The sequence below is a fragment of the Nicotiana sylvestris genome, chromosome 1 (genome assembly GCF_000393655.2).
Source record: "Nicotiana sylvestris chromosome 1, ASM39365v2, whole genome shotgun sequence".
NCBI lineage: Eukaryota > Viridiplantae > Streptophyta > Magnoliopsida > Solanales > Solanaceae > Nicotiana > Nicotiana sylvestris.
This window is the reverse complement of record NC_091057.1, coordinates 80010204-80034892: the sequence shown is the minus strand read 5'-3', so window position 1 is coordinate 80034892 and position 24689 is coordinate 80010204. Positions and strand designations below refer to the sequence as shown.

The 24689-nt window shown below is 33.7% G+C and overlaps 1 protein-coding gene across 2 annotated transcripts; it reads right to left on the bottom strand.

Moving 5' to 3' along the window:
• Positions 1–297: 297 nt before the first annotated feature.
• On the bottom strand, positions 298–8335 carry LOC104220965 (protein tesmin/TSO1-like CXC 2). Of its 2 annotated transcripts, none has more exons than XM_009771936.2 (10): positions 8037–8335; positions 6323–6483; positions 5520–6237; positions 4237–4718; positions 4077–4148; positions 1727–1910; positions 1546–1641; positions 1392–1458; positions 959–1118; positions 298–852 (listed from the first exon to the last, which is right to left on the bottom strand). In XM_009771936.2, the coding sequence occupies exons 1-10, from the start codon at positions 8217–8219 to the stop codon at positions 480–482; spliced, it is 2496 nt and encodes an 831-aa protein (XP_009770238.1). In that variant the 5' UTR covers positions 8220–8335; the 3' UTR covers positions 298–479. The 2 variants fall into 2 exon arrangements, with proteins under 2 accessions (XP_009770238.1, XP_009770245.1); XM_009771943.2 differs by having other exon boundaries at positions 959–1103.
• Positions 8336–24689: the final 16354 nt, after the last annotated feature.

Here is a 24689-nt window from a genome sequence, read left to right as displayed (position 1 = left end):
GTTCGTCCCTTTTTAGATACCGCAAATAGTGAAAGCTTAGTGCATCGGACACTTGTAAACCAATGACATGAACCAATTGGGGTCTGCTTGTTGTGAATCATGATTCTTATTTGGACCATGAAGTTCAGAAAATGTAATGGGCTAAGCCCAATTAGTAACCCATCTTGCTTGGAGGCCAACTTCTAGACTTATATACAGCATGCAAATTCACTCTCTCTCTTATTTTAGAGAGTACCAGCATCAACTTTCTCTTCATAAGATCTATCTAGTACCAAAATAAAGAATATGACACAATAGTACATCAACAACTTTGATTCATTATTAAGGAGAAAACAAGGTTATTTAGGAAATAACAACGCTATTATACAAGCACAAGGGCGCCTCAAAGGTCCATGGAGGTGTACTAAACTAAACTAATAACTACAACAATAAAGATTTTAAAAAATTGCCTTCCAAGTTCACCTGCTGGTGGCTGATCTTCAAGGATTGGGAGTGAGGGAGGGAAATGAAGGGATGGATTGCAGTATCAACTTGCGGCTGCTTCGACGACCAGGTGAATGCGAATGTGAATTCCCATAGTTACAATGAGGAGGAGAAACTCTCTTCCTGTTCGGAGAGGCTGTCTTAATGCCACTGACTGGAGACTTAGTCCCTTGGAGTATCTCGGGCATTTCATCTTCTTGAACTTGAACCGACTCAAATGGCTTGTCAAACTTGGGTTGAGGTTGAAAGAAATTCGGCCTTCCAACCCCTTGGCCAGCAGCATATATACCACCAGATGAGGATCCGATAGATAGAAATGATGATCGAGGCGGTTTGTTCTTCAACGAAAATGGAAGCTGCATTGGTGGTCTGAAAAGCAAAAAAAAAATAAAAAATCATCAGCAACTTTAGTAGAATAATAACATGAAAAGCATAAGAAAGTAACTTTGCTTGAAAAGTTAAAAGATTGATATACCTTCCAAAACTTAATGGTGTTGCAGGGGGGGCAGAATCTGGATTCTGCTCGATATCACTCTGTACAAGGCTCTTATGAGAAGTTCTATCGACAATACTCTTTTCATATGCATCTGTTTCCTCTTCCTCTGCATCCCCATCTGTGCCTATGTAAATAGAACCTGAATCAGAATGGTACATTCTCAAACTACATTTATCGGTTACCCTTCACAGCAACTGAATGTAACTAAAATGATGATATGAACCAACTCCAAAATGAAATGGGCTTAGCCCATTACATTTTCTGAACTTCATGGTCCAAATAAGAATCATGCTTATAGCCACAACAAGCAGATCCCAATTGGTTCATGCCATTTTTGTTTGGATGGCAGAGAATGTGTACTGCTATAGAAAGGATTAAAACTAAAATCAAGCCAGTATTAAAAAGTACTTACCATCCTTTCTGCCAAATGCATTCTTGCATCCTTCACATCTGCAGTTGATGGAGCAACCGACCCCACCCTGCAGGCCAAAAAAACATTTATCTATCAGCTGATGTATAAAACAAAAGCATAACCAGTGCAACTCGGGGGGGGGGGGGGGTTGGACCTGATAGCATTCACAATATTTCTTCAGGCAGCCAGATTTCTTGCAGTTGCATCCTCTCTTGTGACGAGCTGAGGCAGGAGTCTTGCTGGAATCATCCTGCAATGCAGTTAAATTACATGGTTTATGACTTAAGTGAAACAACAAATATCTGCTGAATGAAAGCCGAGAATTTTTTCCGTACCCCTGTTGTTTCAGAAAGAGAGTCGGTGGTCCTTATCACTTTAGGAGCAAAAGCAAGAGGGTTTCGTGATTCGATCTGTTTGCGAGTTGCAAGGACAGTATCTTCATGAATAGGCTTGTTGAAGCAGTCTTGACATGCACATGGCTCCACACAGTAGACTCCAGCAGCAAAACATTCACAGTAACTGCATTGACAAGTGAAATATGAATTGTTAAATAGAGAGGGTCTATATCTTCTATAAGGTCTAATTACCTAGATCACAAATATCCACTTCAATTATGGCAAAACACATTCTACATCTTAAATTCTCAATCCAGAATATTTCTCTTCTGGGTTACACACAGATGGTAGGGGCAGTAACCACATGTCCAAGAAGTTGGGAAGCATTTTCTGGTCAGGTCATCTCAAACTCATAGACGTCAGAAAAGCATCCAACATAAGAGCTACCTTCAGTTATCATAAGAAGTTTGTTTCATGGTAAGAACCTATGTTGCGCGGACTCTCCAAAATGTAGCCGCACCCGTGCCGGATCCTTCAAAAATGCACTACTTTTGGAGGATCCGACACGTATCCGGCTACATTTTCGGAGAGTCCGAGCAACATAGGTAAGAACCTATTTTAACAGCTCCGGATCATGCTTTTGTAGCATGACACTCACAGCAAACATTTCCTCTAGGGCTTGCTTGGTGTCTTGTATAAGAAAAGATAATCTTGCCATAGAACTCTATGACTAAGATAAAGTTGGGTTGTGTTTTTCGTTTTCCCTATGAATAATGCATGCATAACTTGTGCAAAATCTATGAATTATTTTATGTGGGATGGGATAGTGGAATAAGAATATATGTATGAGCAATACATAGAATAAATAACATCATAAAATACCCTTTAAACTCAGATTTATTTTCAATAATAAAGATAAACCGGCTTACATTAAACTGAAATGCCTAGATAGAAATAGTGAGCCAGCTTACTTTAAAAGTAAGGCATATAGAGTAAGAACAGTAAGCTGGCTTACTATAAAGTCAATTAAGCTTTGATAAATAAAGAATTAAGCCTTTTTTTGTAATTAAAAAAATCTTAATGTTCATAAAAGAAAATCATAATGTATGATATAATAAGAACTTCTGATAATTTTTTATTTAAGGAATTTTTATGCTCAAACTTGTTTATTGCACTAATTACTAAAGTAATTCTTTGCTTTTGAATCACACAGTTTTAGTTTTTCTAAAATTTCAAAAGCTTCAGGGTACAAATTTGATCTCAAACAAAAATTGCATATTGTTCATTATAACAATCTTCATTGAGCATAGACTTTTATCAAACAATAATTCTTTGAATTAATAATACGTGATGTACAGACCAATGTTGCTAGGACTCTCCAAAAATATACCCGGATGCGTGTCGGATACTCCAAAATTAGTGTATTTTAGAAGTATCCGCCACGGATGCGGCAAGATTTTGGAGAGTCCGCGCAACATAGGTACAGACCAAGGGCAATGTATGTGACAAATTTTTATCCGGTTAAAAACCAGGACATGCTTTAGATTTTAGGCTGTATATCCAACCTTTGAGGCATTGAACCGAACGTCCCCACAAGATATGCATATCCACTAACTAATCTAGTGATTATACTTCACCGTATTATAACTTACGTATTTATATACTCTACATCTAAGTTGCTCGGACTCGGATGGGGTGTCCGATATGGGTGCGGATCTAGAGATCGGATCCTTCATGATCTAGATTTTAAGATTTGGGAATACGGATCCAGATACGGATAAGAGTGCAGAAATTCGGCTACAAATAATTAAAATATCTAAAAATAGATTTTAAAAATATGTCTAAATTATAAGATGATATGTGGAAAACTAACACAGTATTCTGAGAAGGAGAAAATATTAATCAAGACGAGAATTCGAGAAGGAGATAAAAGGACAAGGACTGACATAAAAATCTCTATATACAAGGTATTCCATTTTCTTCAATTTCACCTTAGCTTTTGTTTTGTTTTTAGAAATCATTGTATCTATCCCGAATTTCTTTGTCAATTTTGGTCAAAGTACACAAAAACGGTTGACCGAATCCGGCACGGATCCCATACCCACACCCACGTCATGTCGACAAGGGTGTGGAGCCGAAAGTGAAGAGTCCGAGCAACTTAGTTCTACATCACTTCTCATTAACCAAATAACCTCGTAGTCAAGCACACATATAATTCAGGAAGATAATGGCATTCAATTGAACAACCGGCAGCTCATTTAAGTACTTAATACACAAGTCATGTCATGAAAATATAACGAAAACTAAGTACATACTAAAGATATCACATGAAAGGAGGATAATAACTTACAGTTTCAAGCATTTTGATTTTTTACAGTTACAGCGCTTGCATGATTCACTTTCTCCAGTTTCCAATCGACGCCTGCAAAAACAGTTTTTAATCAGATAATGGTGGAGCAAAAACAGAGATCACAAGAACAAACTAAGATCAAAAGGAAAAAGGGCCATGCCTCTTTTTCTTCGGACTAGTCTGGTTAGGCTCTTCACTATTTACATATCCAGGTGCCTGGAGAACATCCTCCATAAGGGGTAAACTATTCTCAAAAGGAACAATTTCTCCTCCTCTAGAGGTTTCAGGCAGAGATTTAACCAGAGATTCTTGACCAGTAACCAAAGAATGAAGATTGATAGATGAGCCAGATGCTATTACAAGCTGTTTGCCGGAAGCATTAGCTTCTTGCTTGACAACTTTGCCATCTTTTGAGGATGCTGTAAGGGAATTCAAATGCAAGCCAATTCCAGGTAAAGTGCATCGTGGATATTCATTTACAGTCTTAGAAGGTACTAGTTGCTTATCGTTGGAGGCAACGTTCCCATCAGCTTCTTGTGCAGCAGAAGAACCAGAACCTTCATCTATATGCTTTCTTCGAGGTCCCACCATCTCGAACACTAGACAGCGTCTTCTCATTCCACGGTATAAAGCAGAGACCATCTAAATAGAAAACCGGTAAGATCAAGATCACAAAATGGAGAACTTGAAAGTCAATGTGAAACATGCTCGCAGCTATTTGATAAAAGCTAGAACGATCAATTAAACAACTTCAAGATTAGCTAAACCATTAACAAACATACACTATGTTTGAATACTTTTCTCCATCTTCTGGCAAGAATGACTGCATCAACCAAGATTTCCTTGAATTGGTGCAAAGCTAAAATATGTTGTATCTTACATTACTCAGGAACCAGTCGAATGGTTCCAGCAGAATGCTGATGACAAAAGTCAAGGTTCCAGACAACCACAGACTTGTCAAAAACAACGTAGTGTCTGAAAATTTTCCTTTAAGAGCATAATCTGACTCAGAAAATCTCCATATCCAAGGGATAGGATAAAAATAATACCACAAACATCTGTATCCTAAACATAATATCAAATGTCACGGAACATTCCTTTGAAAGCTAAAAACTTGGTGCCCCTCAGATGATCAGCTCAACAGCAAAACCAATGTACTCTGTAGTAAGTCAACAAGATGCCAATGAAGAATGTATAACATAAGTGTATAATCATGCTACTGATTATATATGCATAGATAGAAAACAGCATGTATAAATGATGTTTCCCAAGTAAAAATTGCAGTTAAAACAAGAGTCATAATATAGGAAGAGATGATTAAAGGAAAAGAAAAATGGAAAACGCCGCAACTTCAAAAAAAATAAAAGCAGTTGCTATCTCATGTAATAACGGTAAAAGCACACCGGTGTCAATAAACTAGTTCACAGTATGCGAACTCCTCACCTCATTATCATTTTTTTCACTTTGACCGACACACATGCTGTCATTGGTTAGAGAAGCATCAGGTTTCGTGTTTTCAGCATCAGCATATTCCTTGAGTTGACTTTCCTCCCCGGGTTGAGTAGATGGTTTCTCTGTTTCACTTCCATCTCCACCACATTCACTGGTACTAACCTGACTAAAATGTTGCACATTCTGCATTTCATTTGAGACATATTCAAAAGTCCTAAAATTAGGACCGGATGCTTTCGTGAAAGCCTCAGGGTCACCAGGTGAGTCAAAGATTAGTAGATCGGTAGCATCAGTAATCAAACTCTCCCAATCACATCCTGAAGCTTCTTCTTTATCTTGAACAATTTCATTTGTCCCGTCCATATTAACCTCACATCTCAGCAAACCTTTTCCAGATATCTCTTGTACCAAAGGGACATATGTCACAGAAGTACCAGCAAATTCTGACAAACTCTTACCTCTTATGCCCCCAGTCGGTAAAGTACTGGGACTGCTGCACTCATAATTTAGACTTCTTGCAAGCTCAACTGCAAGCTTTGAGCATTCATGGGATGGTGAAGCCGGTGCTTCACCCCCAGAAATCCCACAACCAAAACTTTCCTTGGGCTCAATTGAGTTATTTACAGTATCTAACATACCCTCATCAGTATCAACTTTAACACCATTATCAGAAGCAAACTCCGGTTTTGATGGATCTGAGAGCAGGTGCCTGACGAAAAAACAACAAAGTCAACAAACAAACAAGTCTGATCCAAAAGAAGTTGCAATACCAGATCAAAACAAACATTGATTACCTTCTTAGGAATCTAGATTCCCTTATGGAGCTGACATGAGGTGAGGTGAACACAGACGGTATAGATGCAAAACTAAGGGAATTGAGCGTCTGAGTAAAGTGTGCGGACTTATCTAGTTTGATGGGGGAAAGGTTGTTAAGGAAATTAAAAACGGGGGACTCCTGCATAGAGAGAGAAAAAAAGACCTTTAGATAGCAAGAGATCGAGAATACAAGAAAACAAGCTAAGTGATAATTTCATCAAAACTGGGTTTCAGCATTTCAACCAAGGAACAAGCTTAACCCTTTTCCAAATGATATATTTATTTATCTTTAATCCTTATGCAAAAGATCAGTAAAGGATATCAAGTAAATGTCAGAGATAATAGACCACATAACGAGCACAGTAGAAAAACGAACTTGGTTCATTCCCGCTCTTTATTAATCATATGTAGAGCAGCTTATTTGCCTCATGAGTTAATTAGAGGCATGTGCAAATTTTCCAAAAATACCTGGAAATTAATTAGTGTACCTAAAGAATTCTTTGTGAGATACAGCAATCCAAGAAAAAAGTCAATTTCCAGCAAATACATGAAATGGCAGCTGCATATTTCATCTTTGCTAATTGACCTTCTTATAAAACAACTCCTTCAGCCACAGCTCATTTACAATCGAGGAAATCCAAACCAAGCAAGACGAAACAACAACAACAACAACAACAACGACCAAGTAGAATCCCACAAGTGGGGTCTGGGGATGGTAGAGTGTACGTTGACCTTACCCTTACCCCGAGGGAGTAAACTAAGTAAGACGAAAATGTCATGAAATTCAATCGACAATTAGACAGCAGAACCAACGGTTGAATCCCCAGAACAATCAAGACAGACAACTAATCACAACATTTCCAGATACAGAGTAAGGAAAACTATGACACTATAAGGCACAGATGAAAAAAATCTCAACAAGATAATCTCACAATGCAAGACCAAATAAACTTCACCAAATTTTAAAACAGTAATGAATTAACTAATGAAAGGAAAAATTAGTTAGAAATTAGCGGAATGGAAAGGAAGAAGTTTTATTTAATTAATGAATTAAAATGCATCACCAAGCATCCAAATCTAAAAGCGAGCAAAACATGCAAACTCAGAAAATGATAAGATAAACAATTCCAGCGACATAACCAAAGTCGTGAAGCATTTTAGACACCGGAAAGATAGCAAATCTAAGAAATCAAGAAGTCATTATTGTTACCAATTACACAGAAAATCAGTTTCTCTAAAATTTGACAGAGGTCAAGTACAAGCAAATAAACAAAACTACCACTAGAAAACACATCAAAAACAAAGAAGGAAAGAGGAAATAGAACCCAACAATTCCAGTAATCGACCCAATCTAAACCTTCAAAATAACCAAAAAATCTAAACCTTCAAAGTAACCCAAAAATACAACAAATCAAACTTCAGTACACAAAACCCATCAGGCAACAGTACCAAAGATTCCAAAACAATCAAAAATTAGCAAAAAGATACAAACTTTAGGCTCTTGGAGAAACCAAATCAGTAATAAACCAAAAACCCACAAGTCCATAATACCAAAAATTCCATACCCGAAAAAAAACGATTTAAAAGATTAACAAAAAGACTCAAACTTTAGGCTCTTAGAGGAAACAAATCAGTAACAGAAGAAACCCACAAGTCAAAAAAATATTCAAGAAATTAGCAAAAAATTCAAACCTCAAATTTGGAAATAGGTGTTGCGATCTGGTTCTTTTTCCTCTCTGGAGTGTCCATTACCACCACAACGCCGGCTTTAACTCCTCCCCCTTTTACACACTTTCTACCTTCTACTAATTCTTCACTCTCTTTCTCTACTACATTTTCTCTCTCTAAACTCACTTTTTCTTCTTCTGTAGACATAACTCTATTTGATGTACACACACAGAGGATACACACAGTTTCCCTCTTAAGAGTAAAGAAAGAGACAGGAATTCAATAAGAAGCGGGAATTTAAGAATGCTATGGCTGATAAAGAAAGGTGTGGATTTTCTCGTGCTGATAAAAGAATGGGGACATCTATACCCCACCACCCCCTCTTTGGCCTTAACAGAGAAGATGTTGCCACCACAGCTGTTGTTGTGTTGATGACTTGGTTAATATTATAACAAAATACAAATATAGAGGAGACGAGGGAAAATGGACCATTAAAAGTAGAATTTTTTTTTGACCAATTCTCCCCCTTTACTTTTTACTTTTTTTTTTCCTTTTGTGAGAAGCCAAATTTATAAATTTAACCTTTATTCATCACAAATTTAATTTCGATTGAGGAAAATCCAACCTTGCATTTTCATGCCAATTGTTTTCTTACGAAACATTCACGTTGTTTTGAAGGGATAGCTTAGTTGTCATAATCCATAATTTAAGTGTTAATAATACAAGTTTAATCTGATTATTTATTTTCATACGTTGTTCTGAGGGGTCAGCTTAGTTGTCTTAATCCGTAATTAGAATTGTAATATTACAAGTTTGATCTGATTATTTATTCTCGTTGTTAATTATGTAAAAAGGAGGGGGGAGGGGGGACTTATTTGTTTGCTTTTGCATTGTATTAATTAGTGGCGAAGCCATATAGTCATAAGGGCGGTCAACTTTGTCGAAAAATTACACTGTATACATAGGTAAAATACAATGTTTTAGAGGTATATAATACATATTGAACGTCCTTTGTCGAAAAGTTTTTTTCATTTCTTTCAAATTTGAATACTCTGGGAAAAAATTCTAGCTTTGCCACTAATATTACTATTGATTTAATATATCATATAAAGAGGCAAGTACTTAGTCAAAGATTGTTAGGGGAATATGCTTTTCAGTTTCAATTTTGGTGCCTAGAGTTTCTATCAATTGGATTGTGTTTTAAATTTCAGTTATGCGTTTTTGCGGGCTATTCCTTTTTTTTCGACTGTGTGGGCTATTCACGCTGTCCGTTTTATTATGGCTATATATCATGAGGTTATATTAGTATAAAAGTCCTTCATTTTTTTCGTTGTGTGAGATCAGGGAGGAAGAATATTATTTTAATATTGCTATAATTAGTTGATTATTAAATACATAATCCCCAAGTTTTTATGAGTCTTTATTGCACTTATTACAATGTCATAATTAACCTGTGCTAATAAAGAAAAATAATTGGTTTGGGTTCTTGAAATATTGTCACAAAAATGCAAAGTCCTAAATGTTCCACTTAATTATAATAATAGTATAAAAACTGTCTGGTAAGATTCAAACTGTGTAAGATGTTTTGGAAATGTAAAAAATACTTGGAATTATACTTAATGACCTTTTTAATATAGAAAAAACTTTAGGGTGTCCCCGAAGTCTTGTTCCCACTTCTCAAAATAGTTACTTAATTTACTTTTTTGAGCAAATTGATCATATTTTTTGAAAACGTTCTACTTTTGTAAGTTGTTCATAAGTTTTTTTTTTTTTTTTTTTTTTTGCAAACTTGTTAAATAGCTCTATTTTTAGAGGCCAAAACCAAATGTTAGTTACATTTGCCCTTTGAGAACAAGACGTAATTCTTCCTTATCCCTCTTATTAACATTATAGGTTAAATGTGATTTTAGAGTTATAATCATTGTTTACGTGTATGTAAATAATAATAATAATTATTATTATTATTATTATTCTAATAAGCCTAAATTATTGCTCAATTAGAAACAATCGAGAGGTACTGTAATAAGGATATAAATCACATCGTCATATCATTGTATTACCTATATTTTTCACATTAAAAGAACTAAAGAAGCAGCCAAAAGACGACAACAATAACACCGACCCAAAAATAAATTGCAACAACAATATAAATATGAAGAAACATAATTTTATTGATAAAATAATGAGGGTACAATTCTGTTTGTTCCCTTGATTCTTCCTCCGAATTGTTCTCCGTGATTCGATCCAACGTATCCTCGAACGTAAGACGATACGAACCTCTCTGGATTATTTGATCTCCATGAAAGTCGATCATTTTATGGATGTTCTTCTTGAAGTATTTGATTATCAAGAAGAACATCTATTGATCACGACATTATTTTATGCCTTGATCCCTTTGTGAATATCCCGAGAATTTATGAGATTTTTTTTTAGACTCCTCTTCAAGGGAATATGTATCCCTTTATATAGGTGTGCGTTAGGGTTTAGGGTAGAGTAACCTCCAAGAAACTCTAATAGACTCCTAGAATTTCAAGAGTCTTGTAGTATCTTGAATTTAAGATTTAGCTTGATCCGTCAAAATTTCGATGCCTATAGAGGGTAGTGTGTACGCAAACCTTACCCCTACCCCGAAGAAGTAGAGAGACTGTTTCCGAAAGACCCTCGGCTCAGAAGACGAAAAGAAACAATAGTTGTACCACCAACAGAAAACATAAAAAATAACAACATGAAAATAAGAAAGTAGATGCAAAGGAAAAATGATAGATAGTATATAGACCCGGCACTATGGAAAAACGAAATAGTAGTAAGACACAATATTGCCACTGGCTAACTTCGATAGAAACTCTACCAGACTATCCTCACAAAGGGACAAAGTAAGGAAAGACTCAACTATCTCTTAACCTAATAACCCTAATACTCGACCTCCACACCTTCCTATCAAGGGTCATGTCCTCGAAAATTTGAAGCATCGGCATGTCCTGCCTGATCACCTCTCTTCAATACTTCTTAGGTCGTCTTCTACCTCTTCTCGTGCCTTCCAAAACCAGCCGCTCACACCTCTTTACCAGAGCATCGGAGCTTCTCCTTTGTACGTGTCCGAACCATCTGAGCTCACTTCCCACATCTTGACATCAATGGGAGCGACGCTCACCTTCGCCCGAATATCTTCATTCCTGCTCTTAAAATAAGAAATATAGTTTGGATATTATATCTAAAGACTCGTATGATTTTGGGTGCCAAGAATCTCATCTTTTTTATGCTATAGCGACTAGCTGGCACCTATAATAATATTTAAAATTAAAATTGTATTTGGTTGTTATAGACAAAAAATTATACTCAAAAAATTAATTTATTTTCATCTTTTAATGTTATAAAAGAAATAAAATTATCTTTAATTTAATATCTGAAAAGATATTCATATATCCTAATTAAAAGGTGAAAAACTTTTTTGTACAATGAAATAAAAATATGTGCAGATCTTTCAACAGAAAAATCTTTAATAATCGAAGTATATAGTGATGTAATATATATTCTTCGGTAAAAGTGGTTTAGAAAAATTTAAAATATTTATTCAAAATTTGTAGACCTATTATTAGTAATTTTATATGCTATTTCTATATGTCGATGTTATAGGAAGGCAGTGCCAGTGCTTTCTTTATGAAATAAAAGACTCGCAATATAAGTAGAAAACAGTAAAACAAATTAATATTTGAGTAAGGTTGTTATAGAAGGGTCATTTTACAAAACATATACTGTTATAGTCTATGCTATAACGATTCTCCAAATGTTATGAGATTCGTGTCAGGTCCTCCAAAAATATATTACTTTTGGAGAATCCGACATGCAACGGATGACATTTTGGAAAAGTTCGAGCAACATATGTTATAATGATGGTTGTTACTGTTATAGGTAGAAAGTTATTATAAAGAGGTAAAGTATAATATAAAAATTCCAATAAAACTTAGTTGTTACAATAAATATTATTATAAAATATATCTGCTCTAAAGAAGTTTGATTGTATCAGTAATTTTCTTTTGGAGCAAATTCATATTTTGGACATGCTACTCTTGTAACTGGTTCATAAGTTGTTTTTTACAAACATGCTAAGTAGTTTTAATTTTTTTTTTGGGTAGAAAGTAGTTTTAATTTACTAACAGGCCAACGTTATTTGCCATTGAGATCAAGATGTTACCCGTTTATTAACATTATGTTTAAAATATAATTTTAGAGTTATAATCATTATTTTATGCGTATGTAAATTTAAGAAAAAAGCCTAAATTATTGATCAATTCGATTTACTAACAGGCCAAATGTTAATATTTGCCGTTGAGATCAAGATGCTATCCCGCTTATTAACATTATGTTTAAATGTAATTTTAGAGTTATAATTATCATTTACGCGTGTGTAAATTAAAAAGAAAAAAGCCTAGATTATTGATTTAATTCGAAACAATTGAAAGCCATTAAGGTTTTGTAATAATGATATGAATCCCAGGGTAATATCATTATATTACCCATATTTTCACATTAAACGAAGCAGCAAAAAACAAATTTTCAATATTAAGAGAAGAAATCAAGTTTTATTTATCTAAAGACTAGATAGGCGCACGGGCCCAACAAATTGAACGCTCAAATATGTACTTTTAATGATTTTTTGAAAATTTTATTGCAATTAAGTTTGAGTAAATGACACAGTTTGATATACTTATTTTCATATATAATTACTTAGTCAATATGAAATTGAGTATCAAAATGAGGTAATTACACTCCCCTTTCTCAAAGGGGCAAAAATTAATGATAATTACATGATGACATTTTGAATTCATGTTTTTTTAAGTATATTAATAAATAAATAAATTAGAACTCTTTTCCTCCTCACATTTGACTCTGAAAACATTCTTTCTTGCTCCTAAATTCCCAATTCCATTTCTTTGTCTTCTTACTATTGGTCCTCAATATTTGTGTAAAGTATCCATGTCTAAAATTAATTTATATTCATCCTTAGTCAAAGTTAGAGGTTTTAACTCTCTTTTTTTTTTTTTTTTTTTTTTGCTGCATTAGTATTTTGTGTCTAACCTTAATTCTCTTTTTTCTCTTAATTTCTTCGTACATTTGTCTGAGTTTTTCTTTTCTACCTTGCGGACTTATTTTCATAATTTAAATATCCATTTTTTTGTAATTGTCTCTCATCTTCTATACCATTTGAGAATTCATCTATCATAAATAAAAAAGTTAACCTAATACAAATGATTTAACCTATCATTGTCAAAAAAGTCAAATCAATATTAATATTACATTAATATGCTCTACTAATCAATAGTTTCGTAATAATTCTTCTTAAAATATTGAAATGCTACTTATTATTTCAGTTTTCCGTATTACAAATATTAACCAATTGTTGAGTAAAAATCTATCTTCCGAATAAATATATATTGTTGTTTCTAAAGTATTAAGTTTTATATGTTGTTTAATTTAATGAAATTTGTAAAAAAGAAAAAAAAGCGGATCGATTTTCTATTTTGCTTAGTCAAATTGACTTTAAAATAAAATTTAATAATCAAATAATTAAAATTAATAAATTAATAAGCTAATCCTTGTCAATTTCTTAGTCTCATTTTACATGTATTGGATAGCGTGTAATATAATTTTCTTCGTTATAGTTCAGTGTTGAATTTATCTAAAAAATAATTAGTATTATATTTCTAAGTATTTTTAAGTTAATAAATTTTATTAAATATTTATTGAATCTAAGCGATTGTACAACAGTAAATTTAATCAGAAAAAGGTAAGTATTTAATATTGCATAATGATATGACAAAATTAGAAATAACTAATGGTAGTGTTTTCTTGTTATTTTTATCAGCAAGCAGGTTAATTACAAAATTTAATATGCTTAAGTAGAATAAAATCTCCTTTTTTCTATTTGAAAAATATTTACGAAACTTATGGTTATTTAACAAAAAACATGTGAAATTATTTTAAAATAATCTATAAGGTTTTCCAAAAGAATTAGTCACATAATTTACATATAGTTGTCACTACTCCATATACTAATTATAGAACGATAATTGCATGATACAAATGCCCGGAAAATGCAGAGGTGAAACACAGTTTATGTGGGGATGGGACGCGGGGCCCACATGGGGAAGTACAAAGTAAGACAACAACTGTGAGAAGTGTGTAATGACAGTTGATGACATAGGCAAAGGTCAATTTAGTAAAGATACTCAAAAATCTATACAACAGCTACAGTAATATATTGTTTTAGCCAACCATAGTGTTCATTTATGCCTGAAATGACCAAATTGTCCTTTAAATCCCAAGCACACATGTCGTTCAGCTGCCTGCTAACTCCCTCTTATTAGATAGTAGAATACACGCTTTTCCCTTAACAATACTATACATAGTATTGTGTGAGGTTAAATTGATAAGTGCCAGGTGAATGCGGTAAGATATGAGTCAGCAAATAAGTGGCACCGATTACAAACATATGATCGGTGTTAAGTGAGTTGCGAAGACATAGGAACCAGGGGCAAAAATCTGAAAGGAAGATATCGGTTGGAAAAGACAGCATTCAATGAGTAGCCGTTACAAATAATCTTTGCATTTATACTCAACCATTATGCAACCATCATGAGGAATTTTATTCATGTTAAAGAACAGTTTAATTTGGGGATCTTGTCTCCATGAATTGAGCTATAAATAGAAGAATTTGTATTTACTGTTGGACACGAAAATATTTGTACTCAAAAAGGCTAAACTTACTCTTGTTCTATTAACAACTTTTTTTTTCCTCTACATAATGTTCTTATTTTTACTTCCGGAGAAGTTCATCCCGTAGTCAGGCTTGTATTTTCTTAAAGTTTATTTAATCAATTTATTTCTGCTCTTAGTTATTTTATATTTTTTAATCAAATTAATTCACGTGTCTATAAATCATATTACAAATTCAACTGTACCGTTTTATGGGTAAACAGTTTCGCGCCCGCCTTGGGATATAGACAATTGTGTTATTACTTTGATTCATTGATCTGTTACTAATGCATTTTGGCGCTTTTGTTTAGTCAAAGCAAAATCAGATATGGCAACTAACGACGTGAACAACTCTTTCAATGTTGGTACACACAACGAACGTAAGGATATATTCCAGCGCGATGAGTCAACCAGTAAAACTCGCAACGACGGAGATGAAACAACTCTGTTTCACGAAGAACAAATCCTCGGTCGTAGAGGAACTGGAACAAATTTCTTTATTTACAGAATTTTTGGATAAAAAGTTTTACCTAGAGCGGTGTTGAGTCCCGAACTCAGGATTAAAATTATTGAATTTTTAAAAGCTAACTTTGATTGCTTCGCATGGTCTCATTCTGATATGACAGGTATCCCACTAGATATAGTTGTCCACAAGTTAAGTCTGGAACCTGATTTCTCGCCGGTGAAGCAAAAAAAATGGGCAATAGCAAAAGTCAGGAACATGTTTGTTAGAGATGAGGTAACCCGATTGCTAAATATAGGTTCAATCCGTGAAGTGAGTTGTCCTAATTGGTTAGCTAACGTAGTGGTTATTACTAAAAATATTAAAAAGATTAGAATGTGTATAGATTATAAAGATTTAAATAAGGCATGCCTTAAATATTCTTTTCCATTGCCCAACATTGACCAAATGATCGATGCTACGACTGGGCATGAATTGATGAGTTTTCTTGATTCGTATTATGAGTATAATCAAACAAGGATGCACTCGGAGGATCAAGGAAATATCCCATTCATCACAAATTTTGGCACTTATTGCTATAATGTGATGCATTTTGGGCTTAAGCATGTAGGAGCCACTTATTAGAGGTTCAATAAAAAGATGTTTGAACGTCAAATTGGTAAAACTATAGAAATATATATTGATGACATGTTGGTTAAGTCTCTTAGTGCAGAAAATTATTTGACTCGTTTACAAGTGACATTTGATATTTTGAGAAAATACAACATGAAGCTCAACTCGAAAAAATACGCTTTTGGAGTTGGGTCCGGAAAGTTTTTGGCTTGTTGGTCTCTCAAAGAGGAATTGAAATGAATCTCGACAAGTTTAAGGCCATAGAGGATATCCCTGGCCAATTGACAAGTGTGAAAGAAGTGCAAAGATTGACTGGCAGGTTGACGTCCATTAGTAGATTCATATCAAGGTCATCGGAAAAATATCATTATTTATTTTCACTTTTGAAAACGAAGAATGATTTTTCATGGTCTCTGAAATGTCAGTAAGCATTGAGAGAATTGAAAAGGTACTGTCTAATCCTCTGCTATTGTCTAAACCGAAGGAGGAAGAGCAATAATTAATTTAATTAGCTGTCTCAGAATTGCGGTGAGTGCAGTCTTGGTCCGGGAGGAAGAAAGTACACAATTCCCTATTTATTACATTAGTAAAATACTGTCGGAAGCGGAGATACGTTATCCGCACCTAAAAAAAGTAGGCTCTAACTCTCGTAGTTGACACGTGCCAATGAGGTCAAATAAGATATGAGCCAACAAATAGGTGGTACCGATTACGAACATGTGACCGATGTTGAGTGAGTTCCGAATACACTGGAACCGGGAGCGAAAATCTAAAAGGAAGATATTAGTTGGAAAAGACAGTATTTAATGAGCAATCATTACAAAGAATCTTTGCATTTGTACTTAATCAATATGCAGCCATCAAAAGGGGTTTTATTCATATTAAAGAAAAGCTTGATTTGGGGATCTTGTCTCCCTGAATTGAGCTATAAATAGAAGAATTTGTATTCACTATTGGACACCAAGATATGTGTACGCAAAAAGTAAACTTGCTCTTGTTCGATTAACAACTTTCTTTCTTTCTGTTTTACATACTGTTCTTATTCTTGCTTACGGAGAAGCTCATCTTGCAGTCACACTGGTAATTTTTCAAGTTTATTTAATTAATTTATTTATGCTCTTAGTTATTTTATATTTTTGGATCATATTAATTCACGTTTATATAAATTACGTTACAAATTCAACTGTACCTTTTTACGGGTAAATAAATACGTGTTTTGGGTTCCAAGAATCTGGTCTTTTTTAATTTTCAGAAACAACATTTTTTGTCATAAAGATACAGATAATTTATTAGCATTACCATCCTAAATTTGCTATCAATGTAATTGGAGTAAAGTAAGAAAAAAATTGATTTGACCATAGTTTTGTAAAAAAGGAATACAATTAGATAAAAAAAAATCGTCATTATAGATATCTCCTCATATACGTGAAAAAACAATTCTGCATAAACTTTATACATAATGAACAGATAAAATAAAAGCTGATTCTTTTTATTTTTTATTTTTTTATATACCAAAAAGGTATAAATTTGGTCGGACTTTTAATTCCTCCATTTTTCTTTCTCTTTTTCTTTTGTTTTTTCTTATTCTGTCCTTTTTAATATCAGAAGGAATCATTCTTACCTTGAAAGAGAAGTTACCAAATTGATAAGAGTATTTAATAAAGTCACGAAAAAAGCATTAAATAGTATATAGGTGCTACTACTAGTAGATGATAACGTCATAAATACTCTCGTGACTTCATTAAAATAAAAGCTGATGGGACTTTGGCGCGCATCCTATTTTCAAATAAGGCAGGCTCCCCTCTTCTAACACCTGCTTAATCATTGGGCCAATGTGGGTCCATGTCTTACAATATCACTTCAAAATACTTTTTGGGAGGGAAAGAGTATGTTCTTTTTTCTTCTTTTTTTCCTTTGTGATTTTTTTTTTTTTTTTGACGACCACCAACATACAACAACAACAACAACGATCCAGTATAATCCCACAGGTGGGGTCTGGGGAGGGTAATATGTACGCAGACCTTACCCCTACCCCGAAGGGTAGAGAAGCTGTTTCCAGGAGACCCTCGGCTCAAAAAAGCAACAGGAGCCGATATATTAGTACCATAAAAATGCATAATAAAATAACGAGATATTAAATACAGAATACGACCACCAACATAGATAACGAATATTAAAGCTTAAGCACGTGAAAGAAATTACATAGTAGTATTTTTTACTTCCCACCAGCAAAAATGTTGGGTGACTATGTCTACCAAAATTTAGCCAGATAAGAAAATTGTCTAGTATTTTTTTTTGTGTTCGTTGGTATTGAATTTGAAGCCTTATAGTAATTTTTTTCTCCCCCTTTATTGACCAATAAATCACATCCTCATATGCATTTATTAGACAAATTATAAGATTGAAAGCAGAAATGTCTAGCTAATTGGTGTTATATCATATATGCTTGAATCAAATAAAAGTCAAGATTCATTACAGCGATATAGCTAGGAGATTATGACTTTAATTCATAATCTAATGATCTATACTATACTTAAGTATTGTCTCTTAGCTAGGGAGTTGGGGTACTTTAGAGTAAAAATCATTTATAGTTTGTTTCGTTTAGCTATAATAATGTTGTGCAACCAATTCAAATAGATTATTACCTGAAAAAATGGTACACTATTTTACCTAATGTATATGAATACGTACAAAAATGCCCAATCATTGCCTATTCAAGAATTAATTAAGCATACAGACCTAATGAAGCTTTGATCTTGGTGGTTAAAGGCATTTGAATTTCCGTCAAAGTGTGCTTTTATATTTTTCTCAGTTCGTAATATTTTTTCTACTAGTGTGTACTAGAAAATAAGCATCAATTAATATTGTATAAATAATGTAAATATCCCCCATTTGATAACAAAAATAAAAAGAAGTAAGCCTAGAAGACAGCCTCCAAAATACAAAAAGAGGAAGAAGGCTAAACCTGACACCATTATCTAGCAACAAAATTAACTTTGCAAATAAAACTAAATATGTCATTTTAAAGAAGTACAACATAATGCGTGGTGTATTAATTTTCACTCATCTTTCAAAGTATTACACTTTTCCTTGATCGGTGCTACAAGCCAACCTCCACCTATCCTATTATTATGTGATAGTATTATTGTTTGGGGAGTTAGAATATTTTTCTTTAGATACTAAATTTTTCATTTTTTTCAAGTATATTAAATTATCTTGACATATACTATTTTTCATGTAATTTTAAAATAAATACATTTTATTTAAAAATCTTTAAACTTACGCCTGGATTTATAGGCCCGAGACATGTTCGTTGACAAAACAGAGGCGAACTGATCAATGGCTCATTACCATTTCGGGTGGAACAGATCTATTAATTCTTTGATTCCGGTTAGTAAGAAGATTTTGAACTAAGAAATAGACCCTCGAAGCTAAAAAGGGCTATCCTGAGCAATAACAATAATCGGGTTCATTGATATTCCTGGTATGGTTGTCACGACCCGAAATTCCCACCGTCGGGACCGTGATGACGCCTAATATTTTACTTGCTACGCAAGCCAACATTAGAACATATTATCCATTTTTAACAATTGAATTACTGATATAACTGAAATATGAATGCGGAAGCTAAAACTATCAACACCTACTACAAAATTCCTGAACCTGGTGTCACGAGTGCACTAACTACTAGAATAGTACATATAAGGGTCTGAAATAAATACAAAGTTGTCTGAATAAAAATACATAGCTAAATAGAAAGGGGAAGGGGACTCCAGGGGCTGCAGACGCTGAGAAGCCGTACCTCAAGTCACCGCAACTATTCGATCCGAGCTCTCTAGTAGTCGTCGCTGGGACCGACTCCAAAATCTACAAAGATGTGCAGAGTGAAGTATTAGTACAACCGACTCCATGTACCGGTAAGTGTCGAGCCTAACCTCGACGAAGTAGTAACGAGATTAAGGCGAGTCACTTACACTACAAGTTGTATGCAGTATATAATAATAACACAAAATAGGTGTACTGAACAGAATTAAACAGTCAACTAGAATAATACCACAACCTCAAGAATAAACCAGTATCGTCCAGAATTACCAATCCTTAACAGTGCGAATAAAATACCGGAAACCAACACAGCTCAAGAAATGGAAATATATATGTTGGTATGACGCACAACCCGATCCCACCGTATAGTACATATTCACCCTTATTCCATCATATCAATCCACCCTTATTACACATGTTGAGACATGCAGCCCGATCCCACCATATCAGTACCAAATACTCAAAGCACAACGAAATCAATAGTTCAACCACAAAGCCTTTATGATCAATAAATACCAAACTGGACCAAAAGAGAACTTGTACAATAAAGAAATCTACACGAGTAATACTATACAACAACACAATCCATCAATTGACAATTAGAAGGTACAAGTAAGTCAATTTAAGAAAATAGCAGGGAATCATGAAACTATAGAAGAACTAACATCGTTAATAAGAGAAGATATTGATTAACAAGTAGCAGTTAAGCATGTAAAACATTTAGAGCATATAACAGTTAGGACATGGAAGGAAATAATTAAGGAAAAACGGAAAATTACGGAAAATAAATAATTCGGCAGCGTATAAGCACTCATCACCTCGTATATACGCCGCTCACATGAAATTCACATAGTCCGAGGGTTCCTAATTCCCTCAAATCAAGGTTAGACACAACACTTACCTCTCTCCAAAGACCACTCAAAGCTCAACCACAGTTGTGCCTTTCAAACAAGCCTCCGAACTAACAATATCTAGCAAATTACCAACCAAACGATTCAAAATAATCTTTAGGAATCACTCACGCTTGCAAAAGATTCAATTTAGGTCATTATTGAAAAAGTCAATAAAAATCAACTCCCAGACCCGCTTGGTTCAAACTCGAAATTCGGACCAAAACTCGATTACCCATTAATCTCCGAGCCCGATTATGTAATTTGTTTGGAATCCGACCCCAATTTGAGGTCTAGATCCCAATTTCTGAAAAATTTCTAACTCTACCCAAACTCCCAAATTTTTACCATGAAAATACTATATTTTAGGTTAAAAACTTGTGAAATGTAACAAAAGATTGAAAGAAAATTAGTTAGAATCACTTTTGATTTGGGGAAGAAAGAGTCTTGAAAAAATCGTCCATAGAGTTTTCTTGTTTTGAAAAATTTGAAGAATGAGTGAAATTCCTGTTTTTCTAACTATTTGATCAGTTACACGTATCACATTTGTGACCTGGGGTTCGCAAATGCGAACAAGTCTTCGCAAATGCGAAGAATGTCATAGTCCTGCTATCATCGCAAATATGAACCAGTGTTCGCAAATGCGGCATGTGATGATCGCAAATGCGACCTAGAGCTTTGCAATTGCGAAGGTCCTCCCCCAGCCCCACTACTCGCAAATGCGATGGTCTCTTCGCAAATGCGAAGTCTGCAGATCAGTCGCAGCAACTGCCGTGTTTTCTAAGTTTAAAACACTCCATAGCCTATCCGAAACTCACCCGAGTCCTCGGGGCTCCAAACCAAACATGCACACACAGTCCTAAAACATCATACGAACTTGCTCGCGTGATCAAATCACCAAAATAACACCTAGAACTACGAATTAAATACTAAATTAAATGAAATTTTTAAGAAAACTTTAAAACTTCTATTTTCACAAACGAACATCCGAATCACATCAAACTAACTCCGTCTTTCACCAAATTTTACAGACAAGTCATAAATATAATAATAGACCTGTATAGGGATCCGAAACTAAAATACGGACCCGGCATAAATAAGACCGAGCATCAATCAATTCTTAAAAACCATTAAACTTTCCGACTTTCAATTTTCAACAAAAAATATAACTCGAGTTAGGGACCTCCGAATTCGATTTCGAGCATACACCCGGGTCCATATTTCAATATGGACCCACCCGGACCGTCAAAATACGGATCCGGATCCGTTTACTCAAAAAATTGACCGAAGTCAACTCAAATTAATTTTTACAGCAAAAATTCTTATTTTTATCAGTTTTTAGCATATAAGCCTTCCGAAAAATATCCGAGCCACGCACGCAAGTCGAGGAAGGTTAAAATGAGATATTTAAGGCTTCGAAACACAAAATTGAGTTTTAAAATACGAGATGGCCTATCGGGTCATCACAATAGTAGATGTTATCGCACATACAATCATACTCAATTCGATGGAATTGTTTGTTCTTAAAGGGGATCTTCAATAATTTCGCACGCGAGGGGTTATTTTTTGGTTTCGTCCATTCATTAATACCTTTATTATTTAATTAAGAATCAAATGTTTTGACTATACAAATGTTAGATATGTAGCATCAAACTCCTATAAGTTTGGCAATTTTTATTGTGTTTTGTCACCAAATTATTTATGGTAGTACGAAACAAGATATAAACAGGGACGGATCTATCTTGTTGGATCGGGATGGCATGCCACTGCACGCTTCGGCAAAAGTTCTTAATAAATATGTTGATATCTATTTAAAATGAGTTATATAGATAAAGTTGCACCCATATTACATAAACAACAAGCGGGTGCCGTGATTCTCACTTGATTTTGAAGTCTCTAATATACCGCATGGTTCTGGGTTCTAGTCCCTGCAGCAACAACTTTTAAAATAGATTTATTTTAAGATCTTTTTCCTACTTATTAACCCTAGATTTCCCTCTTTTTTTCTTCCAGTTGTTTGCTACTAAATCCCTCTATATTCTTTCTTTGTTTAAATTTCTATACATTAGTATTCATTTTGCTTCCTACAATTATATCTTATTTTATAAGCAATTTCTTTCGATACGTAATTTTAAAATTCTAAGTAATATATAGTTTCTCTTTTCATAGTGATAAAACATTAATTTATATATTGGAGTATAATTTGAGCAGTATCATTTGTCGTATTTTAAAAAAATATCCTGATTAATAGAGGTTTTAAGTTGATTTTCATAGATTGATAACTTTAAAGTTTTGCCTTTGAAAATAATTATCATATAACTCAACAATTAAATTAAAAAATTAACCTAAGAATAATGATCAATTAATCAAATCAAACATTATATAAGCTACTCTTTTAGAAAATTTTCTAATTGCATGCGTACTTTCATGAATAATTTATTTTTGTACTTTTATCTGAAAAATAGTAAATCAAGCAAAAAAGTTGAACTAAAATTGAACTTATTTGCCTTTTTTAAATAAAAGACCTAATTGGATTAACCAAAAAATAACTGAATCATCCATTCTTCCTATTCGGTCTTTCTGACTATTATATATATAGTGACACCCACAATCTTAAATTCTGGATCCGCCTCTGGATATAAACATGCTGATGCAATCACGACAACAAAAGTGTGATTGATTGGCAATACAATAATAATAAGTATGTTATAACAAATTTAATCACACAACTCATGTAAAAATTCATACAATTATTATTGTATATAATTTTAACTCCTTGTAAACATGCAGCATCTCCTGTTCCAAAATTGAATAATCACTACGTAGCATGTCAAATAATAGAGGTCCAGAGTAATGGAACACTACTGTTTTCATGTAAACTATTCACCTTATAGGCACTACTATCATAAGTAAGTACCTTTTCAATCATATAGTATTAATTACTAAGTATGAAACATCTAGTTTTCTTCGTAATAGATTGTCAGATAAATGTGTAGTCTAATTTGTATTGAATCATTAATTAGTAATGATGAAAGCATATGGTCTTCATCAAAGTTTGGTTCCACTGTAAAGAATCCATAAAACCAACACAGTACGTACATTTTGTTGGGAAGTTTTTATTTTTTTATAATAGATTGGAATATCTTGGAAGAGACAGTTCACATCAAAATTTAAAAAACTTGACGTTTCTCTAATGGATCAATATGATATGTGGACGGTCCAATTAGCATCCATGCATGAAAATCATCTTTTTCTTTTTCTTTTTACCTCCACACCACTGTGGAATTAACATATATATATATATATATATATATATATATATATATATATTCTACTATAAGTTCACAAACTCCTCACTTATTGACGGACAGTGAAAGTAAACAATCATACACAATCACCTAATTAAATATTACTAGTTCTTCTTTCTTTTTCTTTGCAAGAAAATCAGGGTTTGAGATTATCCATCCACTTTTATTTATTTATTTTGCCTTTAACTTTTCACTTTGCCAATATCTCCTCTTTATATATTTTGGTGTGTCTCTTTATATAATAAAGCCATGTGTCACGTGACATCCTTCAAAAGTCCTAGTAAGAAGTAAACTCACACTGTAAAATTTGTTATACCAACTCTATTGACATTTGTACTTTCCCACATTCTCTGCTTATCATTGTGTCCTTACCATGCGCACTTTGGCCGCATGTGACTCATCTGTGTTTTCAGTTTAATATTTATAAAACTAATTTTCAGAAATAAAAGGAACTTAAGTAGAATCTTGGAAAGTTCGATGAAATCAGACATGTCTTTGTACTTTTTTTTTTTTTTTTTGGTAAAGGGTCAGATTCTAGATCAATTATTAAAATCTTATTAATAGTTGACTAATGGAATAGACTCCAAGCTTTAGGCAATAGATTTAATTTGATCCAAGTACAAGTCGCAATAGACAAATTAAGAGGGAAAAGTACAAAAAATATAGATTAGTTTAGTGCAAGGTTCTAGGGTGCGATTTACTCCAAAACATGCAGAGACAAGGATTGGAAAGTGGGCTTTTGTTTTTCTATGGGAAGTGGGGGCTAAGATACATTTATTTTTGGGAAAAATTAGTTCTAATAATATAATGTTCAAATAGAAGAAGATAT

Coding starts and splice junctions, on each gene's coding strand:
- LOC104220965 (XM_009771936.2), bottom strand. CDS start 8,219: ATGTCTACAGAAGAAGAAAAAGTGAGTTTAGAGAGAGAAAATGTAGTA. Junction 6,484..8,036: donor CACCTATTTCCAAATTTGAG/GTTTGAATTTTT, acceptor CTCTCTATGCAG/GAGTCCCCCGTTTTTAATTT. Junction 1,642..1,726: donor CTCTTTCTGAAACAACAGGG/GTACGGAAAAAA, acceptor ACTGCATTGCAG/GATGATTCCAGCAAGACTCC.